Genomic DNA, 9,819 nt, shown 5'->3' with positions numbered 1-9,819 from the left:
GGCGGGCGCCGTCCCGCAGGAGGAGGAGCTGCCCGCGGGCACTGGCACAGAGGACGTGAGCGATGCCGCTATCATCTCCACCAGCACGGCCGAATGCCTGCTGGCCCCTGCTGGTCTCGACAGGCATGAAGAGGTTCATTTGAGTGCAGACAGCCCCAAAGGAAATGATGCCCCATCAGCCACGAAGATGAGCAAGCCTGAGGCCCCTCTGTCCAGCCTAATGGCCGAGGACAAGTGTCAGTGTCCTGGGCCCTCCACAGGGGGAAAAGAAGTGGGCCCTGTGGTGGCAGGGGGCACTGGGGAAGAGCATGACCGGGTGTCGGTCAGTATGCTTTCTGCAGGTGTCGGGATTGTGGCAGAGAGCGAGAGGCTTGGCAAGGACTGTGCAGACAGAGTTCAGAGAGAAGATGAAAGGCCTGAGGCAGGGACATCAGGGGGCAGCACGCCAGCGAGATGCCCAGCAGTGGGGAGTGGGGACTCGCCTGTCAACCCGCAAGGACTAGAGCAGGCTCCTGAGGGCACCATCAGTGTGCGCTGTTTGACAGCAGTCAATCCTGGTGCTAAAAAAGCTGATGACCAGTGGGATCCTGAAGGGCACTTGAAAACCACCACCGCTGAATGTATTAATGGCCAGGAGTCAGAAACGGCTCCTTCCCACACAGCAGCCCTTCCCACCGCCTACAATGTAGCTCTCTCAGCTGCTAAACAGGAGCAGAACTTGACGAGCAGGAGTGACCACCGTGGCCAGTGCACTGTCCCAGCATCCACTAAGAAAACAGGAGAAGATAACAGTGTGACCAAATCCTGCCAGCAAGAAGGTCTTCAAGTCACTGTTTCTTCTGAAGAAAATTTGCGTGATCGAGGTGAGACTCTTAAGTGCAAATTTTCGTGTTTTATAAAGATAATTGTATGTAGAGGGTATTTAAGATGGTTTTGGTTCTGAAAGTGAAAGTGAAGTCGCTCAGTCGTGTCCTACTCTTTGCAACCCCATGGACCGTAGCCCACCAGGCTCCTCCATCCATGGGATTTTCCAGGCAAGAACACTGGAGTGGATTGCCATTTCCATCTCCAGGAGATCTTCTTGTCCCAGGGATTGAACCTGGGTCTCCCACATTGTAGGCGGACACTTTACCGTCTGAGCCACCAGGGAGGTTTTGGTTTTAGAATATAGCAAAATCACTGTCATCCAAGTTGAGAGCCAGGCTTCTCTAAAATCACGTTTAAATGGTTAATCTTAGACCCACTTCTCATGTGCGACGTGGGCAGTTAGGAGGCTTCCAGCTGTCTCATCGGCTGGACAAGTGTAGTCCACAGGACTGTTGCAAGTTACTAAACATCTTTGGCCTTCAGGCTTCTTAGTAGTCAAAATGAAGGCACCTTACAGCAGTGTATGAGATGAGCATTTTTTTTAATCACCTCATTTTACAAATGAACGTTCGAAGAGTTTAAATAACTTGCACGGTACTTGGATGCCTCTTAGGAAAAAAAAAATCACATCTGAGCCTCAGCTTTCTGTTGTGTCAGAAGGGGATGATAGCACAAAACAAGCCCCGTCCCAGCCCTCATGTGACTTATTACAGGTTCCAGGTACGTGTCAGTTTAGTCTAGCTGGCTGCTTCTCATTGAGGAAGCACATTATGTTTTATTTAGCAGCGTTTATTGTTCATATGGGCTAGTTTCTGGCTTAGTATTTGAAGAAGAATCGTGTTCCCTCCTGCTAGATTCCAGAGAGTGCCGGTCTTATTGGAAACTTGTTGGTACTTTTCAAAGCTGTAAGCTTGGAGCCCAGTCATTGATTACCACTCACCCACCCACTTCAGACATGTTATACCAGGTACCACTGTGGATTCAGAGATGATGGGAAGATGGTTGTGAATCCAGCTACATATTGTGTTTAGGCTGTGACACGGCACTGTGACAGGTGCTTAGGACAGGCTTAACAGGATGCTATGAGAACTCGAAGGGGGTACGTGGGCTGGACAGGAAGCGAGCAGGGATGCTGTCTTCCTCGCCACTCTGTGTAAATGGGAGCAAGCTGCACTTTTAAGCTGAAATATCACCTAAGTGCTACTCTGGAGGCTGAGGCCAGTAGATTTAGTCCTGTTTCTTATAGGGACTTAGGAGACACTAAGAGATGTTCCAAGGATTGAAATAAATGACTTAAAATTTTTCTGTTGACTTTAACTTAGGGTGAGTTGAATGTTCTGGAAGTTTCTATGACTCAGCCATTGCTACAGTCTGTTATTCTTCCTGCCTCCTGCCTCTCCTTCCCTCTGAAGGAGCAGAAATAGAAGGACTTTTAGCAAGGAATAAGCCCACAGCCTCCTGGAGAAAGGAAGGGTTTTCTTGGGAGGTGTCCATGTGGGCAAGTGAGAGGAACAAGTCTCAGGACAGAGGAAAGAAGGAAAGAAAGGGATAGGTTTGAGTCTACCAGGGAAAATTCTGTTCCCTTTTTATCTGTTTCACAGTTTTTAACTTTATGTTCAACTTTGCTGTGTTAGCACAAGCAAGTAAAATGAGTCTGTTCACAAATCACCATCTTTATTAGGAATATATCTCAGTGGCCTTGAATGTTTTCTTTTAGGGACAAGCTTGATACAGATATCTATAGAAAAATACTTGGAAATAAGACGTCCTCACAAATGATAGAGTATCATTCTTCGTGGCCAGCCAGCATAACAGCCAGAAACATTTTTATACACATCCCATCCCCCCGAAATGAGTGAATGACCCCTTGCCTTTTATCTGAGAATTTTCGGGCGTATTCCCCTTTATTGTTTTCTACTGACAGGAAACTAAACATGACGGAGGAGGGCATAGCGTGTCTAGATGACAGCTAGACAACATCCTGTTACCTTTTGACTCAAGGTGTATTTTGCAAGCAAATTCTTAAACTGATTGAATGATTTGCATTTCTTTAGGCAGAAAAGAGTCTCCATCAAATGCTGTGGGAAGATTGGGACTGAAAACCAACTTGAAACCTGAGGTATGGCTGATCATTCAGTTACGCTGAACTGTCAGTGGTGTATGTACCTTTTCACCATGTACAGATACATGTACACGAGCAGAATGCAGCCCCAGCTCTCACTGTACCAAAGCTATTTCAGTTCTGTTACTGACACGTCGTGTGAGGGAAGAGTTCAGAACCTGAATAGTCTCAGCTGATAGCACCATCATCAATTCCATCCACTCAAACCAGAAAGCCAAGGGTCACCCTCAGTCACCCCACGTTTCATCTATTGCTGGTTCTCATAGTTTCCATTCCCAAAATGTACCTTGAGTCCACCTATTTCTGTTTCTACAGCTACCACCTAGTCTAAGCCTCTACCCCGGTAGGTAGTGTCCCCATTCTGCTTCCTCTCCAGCCCCTCCTCCAGTCTTCACTCAGCCCTGAGAGTTAGCTTGAAAAACATAAATTAGGTCATGTCATTGCTCTGCTTGAAATTTCCAATGACTTCTCATTGGATTTAGAATAAAATCTAGTTTGGGAGGAGGTTTTCTTGTTCCTCTGTCACAGCCTGTGTGCTCTACACAGTTTAGTCTCCGTGCCCCCTTCCAGCCTGATCTCCTGGCGCCTCCGAGTCCACGTGACAAGATAGTGGCAAACATGGGGGCTGTGAATGCAGTGCAGAGGAGCCTCGACTCACAGCAGGGCCAGTGGGTGGAGGGGGGCGGCTTGCAGGAGGACTTTGGAGTGGACTTCTGCAAACAGTGGAAGTGTACCTGAGAACACAGAAAGGGAAGAGCCAATCGTGAGTCCTGGGCATTGCAGTGTTTCGGGGGTGAGCTGCGCTGAAACCTCAAGCCTCTTGAAGAAATGGGACCAGATCAGGAAGGGCTTGTGTGTTGTACTCAGCATTTTACTTTAGCGCAATAGGAGAGCCATTGATGGATGAAATACGAGATTAGTTTCACCTTTTTGTTCCTAAAGGTTGACAGGATGCTGAGTGTTTTGTTTAATTCCCTTCAGGTAAATTAAACTTACCTTCTTATTTCAAAAACCTCATAACCTTGTTATGGTGCCTTGGACTTTTTAGGTATTTGTGCCATCAGAAGAAGAGAAAAATCATGAAATGCCAGCACCACCAGCAAGTCCAAGTGGGAGAAAGCTGAGTGGAACAGGTAAACTCCTTTTAGCGGTTGTTCACATTCTTTTTTCCTTACATGTGGGTTTATCTTTTATCACCACTTAAAATTTATAGCTAATATGTAATAAAACATTGACAGGCTATATGGATTTACCTATCATTTTTTAACATAGATTAGAGAAAAAACTCTTTGCTATTTCATTTTTAACTTATACTTTTTCTTCATGAAGCGTTAACATCAGTCAGAATCACGTAAGGTTGTGTTTAAATCTGATGCCTCTGAATAACTGTGTCCAAACCAGCTGCCTTGGAGCAGACCCTTGCTCTTGCCCACAAGCGTGTCTCTGTGGCCCTCCCTGTCCTTCCAGGTGCCATCACAAGCGCATTTCCAGAAGGCTAGTCTGCGCCCGTCTGCCCACTTCTTTTAACCTCATGCTCTTGACCCCTGGGCTCTGGCCGTTGCTGCGTCACTGAAGCTCCTCCCCGCTTGCAGAGCCTCTTCTCAGTCTCTCTCTGCACCAGTCTTCAGTGTCCACTAAAGGTGTGAAGGGAAGGTCTCAGCCTCAGACAGAGTTAGGACAGCAGCTCTCAAACACTTCAGTCTCAGGACCACTTTACACATGACCTCGTCTAAATCTGACCACCCGCCAGAGACCCTCACTACAACACCATCACATTGGGGATTACATTTTTAATATATGGGGTGGGTGGCAGTATATTCAGTGTGAAGGGGACACAAACATCCAGTCTATAGCATTCAAAACACTGAAAAGTTCAGGCAAAGCATGATCCAGGAGCAGAGACATCTTTCAAAGGCCCAATTTCTTACCTTCTCTCTTAATCCCCAGCAGAAGTAATCGCTTTCCCACCCTTGGCCTCTAGGAAGATGCCTTGTGCTGTCATTCGTGGGCGAAGTGCTGAGACTTGTGATTCAGTTTCGGTGCCTGAGTTACATTCTCTAGAATTCTTTTTTAAACTCGGCCATATGTTGTGGGCGTCCTTCTTTGTCAGCATATGCAGATCAGCTGCATTTGTTTCAATAGTGGTCTGCAGCACACGGTCCCCCTGTTGTTGGGTCTCTTAGTGCCCTCCTGTGTGTGTAGTTTTTACTGTTACAAGTAACGCTGCAGGGAGCTTCCATATGTGTATAATCATGTACTTTTCCAATTTTTTTTGAAAAAGTGAACCGAGAGGTCAAAGAACACACACGTTTAAATTTTCACTTCAAGCGCTTGCTATTCCCCCTAATTTGGAGATAAATATTGAAGAACAAGTAGGTGTGTATTTGGTGGACCAGGCAAAGAGAAAGGCAGTGTGTGAGGAGTAGTGTGTATAAATCCTCAACCAGGGCTATCTGGGCTGTCAGGGTGGGGACCTTCCAAAGCAAACCTTCTGAAAGGGCAGCCTTCAAAGTACGTGACCACAGGAACCTTATAAGCAGAAATACCAGGGCTTCCTGGAAGACCACCCCAAGACCTGGTAAGCCACTCGTCCTGACATGTTAAAACCCTAACGATGAATAATCTTCCCAAAACTTGGATAGATGGTAGTTAAAATTCCTGTGTATATGTTACAGTACACATAATTAATATCCCATTTGTTAATTGTCAAGAAGGTAACATTTTTGGATTCTGAAGTTCTTTGTTCCCAGAGTTGTATTTCAGACTGTGTTTAGGTACAGTTCAATAAGAGATCTACTTACGTAAAAGGAAGTTGTTTAAAAGAAAAATGTGTGTTCTGTCATTGTTGAGTAGAAACAGTAGGCTTGTACTTGAGGCTTCCAAAGAATATAAATAGCCCTTTGCTGTTTGAGGGGATAGGCTCTAACTCTTCGTTTGATGGGATTATTTTTAAATGAACCAGTGTTACCCTGTCACCTAACAGTTACAGCACAGGCCTTCCCCACCTTCCTTCCAAGCCTCAGATTGCTGACATGGTTAAATCACTGTAGTGATCCAATGGATCGCTGCCTTTACTCTAAAAATGCAGGGAACGGTATTTTGTTGTTTTTCTGGTCGTGTGACAGAACATAGATGGTATTGATAGAAAATAATTGGTCTAAAATGTATAATTCACAAAGGCACTTAGGCCCCTTAGTGACATAGCCTCACTTAACTAAAAAGCTCTCAATTGGTTTCTCTGTTGTTCATAACCAGTTTTCAGTTTCCTTATTTCTCATTTTTGTCTTTGAACAGTTGAACTGCAGAGGGAGCCTTCGCTGGCGATTGACTCACCAAATGTAAGTCACCGTAATTGTTTGGATTTTGTTGTTATCACTTGGGATTATTTTGGTTTGAGGTTTTGAAAGTGATTACGTTTAGGGGAGGGGCTGGCCACACGTTTCTTTAGGAGATGAGGCCATTTGTAGTGTGCGCTCCATTGAAGTTCAACCTACTCACATCTTTAATTTCATGTTCAATTTTATCCACTCATGTCAGGAAACTTAGTTGCTTTTCTCAGAAAAAAGGAGTCACTCTGAATTCAGCAGCCCTGTGTTCTAGTGGCTTTTTAGGCCAATATCATGAGACAGAACCAAGGAAATAGAAGAAGGTCCAGATCCCTCAGACTCGGGAGCTCCCCTGGTAATCTTAATGAAATTCTTTGAAGAATTGGGAGCTTTCTATTTTTTATTACTGTAATGGGACTGCAAATTGGACTGTGGTGTTTTAAATTAATCCGGTGCCGTAGACCAAACTGACTTTAAGAACTTCACTGTGTATCTTTAGAAAGTGTTTGTGAGTGTACTAAACTGCAATTGCCATAAATGCATATTTTTTCCTAGCTGTGGCTCTCATAATCCCTTTTGTCTTTGAAGGATTTTTTTTTTTTTTTTGGTCTGTCTTAATGCATAGAGAAGTGTACATTTTGTAAAATGCTTGTGAGTCACAGATAGTCACATTCTTTCCAGTGTCACTAGAAGACTCAGAAGAGCCCTGCTTCCCACCAAACACCCATGGTGTCAGGGGGCTTACCTCCCTCTGTTGAGACATCCCAGGCTGTATCTAGACCCTCACACCCAGTCTGCTGAGTGAAGGAGAAGAGCCCCACTTGGTTCTGTTCGGGTTTACCCTCCAAGAGCTCAAAGGATTCGAAATGTGGCTGTATCTCCAGGCCTGCCCCACCGTGTGCTGCGTTCTGCCTTGTTTCCCTGACGCCCCCAGCAGCTGCCTTTTTCCTTTCTGAGAGTGTCTGTCTTTTCCAAACAGGAAATTCTGCAGCTGGGGCTTAGAATGTTGTAGGATATTCTGGGGGCTTCCCAGGTGGCACTAGTGTGGTAAAGAACTCAACTGCCAGTGCAGGAGACATGAAAAACTCAGGTTCAGTCCCTGGATGGGGAAGATCCCTGGAGAAGGGAATGGCAACCCACTCTAGTGTCCTTGCCTGGAGAACCCCATGGACAGAGGAGCCCGGCGGGCACAGTCTATGTGGTCGCAGAGAGTGGGATACGACTAAAGTGACTGAGCGTGCATGAGAGATATTCAGAGGCTTTCCCTCAAAAAAAAGTAAAATTGACAAGGCTTGCCTGAGGGAAACCTTATAACAGATTGACAAAATCCCTCAACATTTTTTAAAAAGAAAATCATGAAGGATCATTGGATGGGAAGAGAATTTCTAAAGTTTTTTCTCTCTTTATTTCTTACTCTTACCATAACTGCTTTAACGACAAGGAGAATAAACTACAATAGGATGCTAATTTGTTAAACTGAAACTTCTTCAAAAAGAAGGTGTCCTCTGCTCTTGAACTGGGTGAGATTTAAAAGAACACGTTCACCAGTCCCTTTAAGTGTTCTTCAAACAGCCAGAGTATTTTCTAGATATTCAAGATTTTTAAGAATATCTATAAATAGCCTTTTCTGTTGTGTGTTTAGGTCGAAAATGCAGGCTCAGAAACAACTGAAATTCATGGGAAATTTTATAGCAAAGAAGGTAAGTTAATAAATTTCGTAGTATAATTTTAATATTAATTGTAATTGTCATTTGTCAAGTGCCTTTTATGTGGCAGGCCCTGTGCTAATTATAATTACTTGGCAAATTTTTAATCATGTAACTCATATAATCCAGTAAAGTGAGTGTTCACAGCATCACACCTGTAGTTGAGGTAACAGACATAGAGAGTGGGCCAGTGGCTCGTTCAAGGTCATGAACCTTATAAATGGTCCCTGGCCTTAAATAACAATTACAGTTTGCCAGGAACCTCACAATGGGTTTGTCCAGTGTGACTACAAAATGTTTAGTCCTCTGTGGTTTGCTTATAGGGGAGGTTCTGTGCTGCGTAAACTGTGCTGCCTTCCGACAAGCAGCCTCAGTGTGATAGCAGACCAGGGCCCTCACACTTATGTGCTCATTGCCTGGGAGTCAGGCCTTACTCCACGCAAGCTGGAGAGACTGCCAGCTCCAGAGGGATAATTCTGTTCTGAGAACAAAGTACAGAGTTGTATTTATTCCTACTGATTTTGTTCGTTCCCTGTTCCAAGAATGGGGAAAGCAGTCTTAATCCCCTGTACAGTTATTTTTTATTTGTATTGCTTCTTCTGTTAGTGGACATTTAGTGTGCAAGTGTGACTTGTCCACGACTTCCAGAGAGAGCTGCATGCATGGTGTGCTGTGTTCCTTGGACACTTGCTCATGCTCTGCTGCTCAGGAGCTGGGGGAAAGTGGCCTTGAGGTCTGCCGTGTAAATGCCAGTGAGTCTGTCCCCTCCTTGAACCCCGCTCACTCATTCTAGAAATAGAAATCATGGAACTTAACCTGACGTAGTTGTGTAAGGATCACACCACAATCACTTGTCAAGTGCCTTCCTCTTTTCCTTTCCCATTCTACACATGTGCCTAAAGTAAGTATTGGAGTGAATACTTAAGGGGGTTTGTTTTTTCTTTTTTCTTTTGTATTTCTTACTCAGAGATATCCAATGGTGGAAAAGACAACACAGAAGCCATAAGATGTCATAGTGTTGAAGCAAATCCTAAAAAGGTGGGTTTTTGTAGGAAACTCAAGCACTTCATGTTTTACGAATAGTGCTTTCTCCTGTGCAAAGGGCTTTTAGCTCTCTGTATAGATGAGAAATTAAATGTATTAATAGGTATTAAGAGTTCTCTGTGTCTGTGTTACTTGTTTATGCTTTTGTAAGATTAGGTAATTTAGCAGGTTGCAGGATTATTTGGACATGTCCATACTGTTTTCTAACTCAAGTAAGGCGGTAGGTGTTGCAAGAGGGCATCAGGGGGCAGACACACTGAAACCATACTCACAGGAAACTAGCCAATCTATCACACGGGCCACAGCCTTGTCTAACTCAATGAAACTAAGCCATGCCCGTGGGGCCACCCAAGACGGGCGGGTCATGGTGGAGAGCTCTGACAGAATGTGGTCCACTGGAGAAGGGAATGGCAAACCACTTCAGTATTCTTGCCTTGAGAACCCCATGAACAGTATGAAAAGGCAAAATGATAGGGTACTGAAAGAGGAACTCCCCAGGTCGGTAGGTGCCCAATATGCTACTGGAGATCAGTGGAGAAATAACTCCAGAAAGAATGAAGGGATGGAGCCAAAGCAAAAATAATGCCCAGTTGTGGATGTGACTGGTGATAGAAGTAAGGTCCGATGCTGTAAGGAGCAATATTGCATAGGAACCTGGAATGTCAGGTCCATGAATCAAGGCAAATTGGAAGTGGTCAAACAGGAGATGGCAAGAGTGAACGTCGACATTCTAGGAATCAGCGAACTAAAATGG

At 44.7% G+C, this 9,819-nt stretch overlaps 1 protein-coding gene across 1 annotated transcript in view; it reads left to right on the top strand.

Moving 5' to 3' along the window:
- BOD1L1 (biorientation of chromosomes in cell division 1-like 1) overlaps nt 1–9,819 on the top strand; it is a 56,665-nt gene that overhangs the window by 25,651 nt on the left and 21,195 nt on the right. The window contains 6 exon segments of the mRNA XM_010857370.1: nt 1–863; nt 2,922–2,986; nt 4,038–4,122; nt 6,284–6,327; nt 7,958–8,015; nt 8,989–9,059. The exon segment at nt 1–863 is cut by the window's left edge and continues 33 nt beyond it. Of these exon segments, the coding sequence (XP_010855672.1) occupies nt 1–863; nt 2,922–2,986; nt 4,038–4,122; nt 6,284–6,327; nt 7,958–8,015; nt 8,989–9,059 (1,186 nt within the window).

This window comes from Bison bison, unplaced genomic scaffold (assembly GCF_000754665.1).
Source record: "Bison bison bison isolate TAMUID 2011002044 unplaced genomic scaffold, Bison_UMD1.0 scf7180017864379, whole genome shotgun sequence".
Lineage (NCBI taxonomy): Eukaryota > Metazoa > Chordata > Mammalia > Artiodactyla > Bovidae > Bison > Bison bison.
The sequence above is the reverse complement of the archived record's forward strand: the minus strand, read 5'-3'. Positions and strand labels throughout refer to the sequence as shown.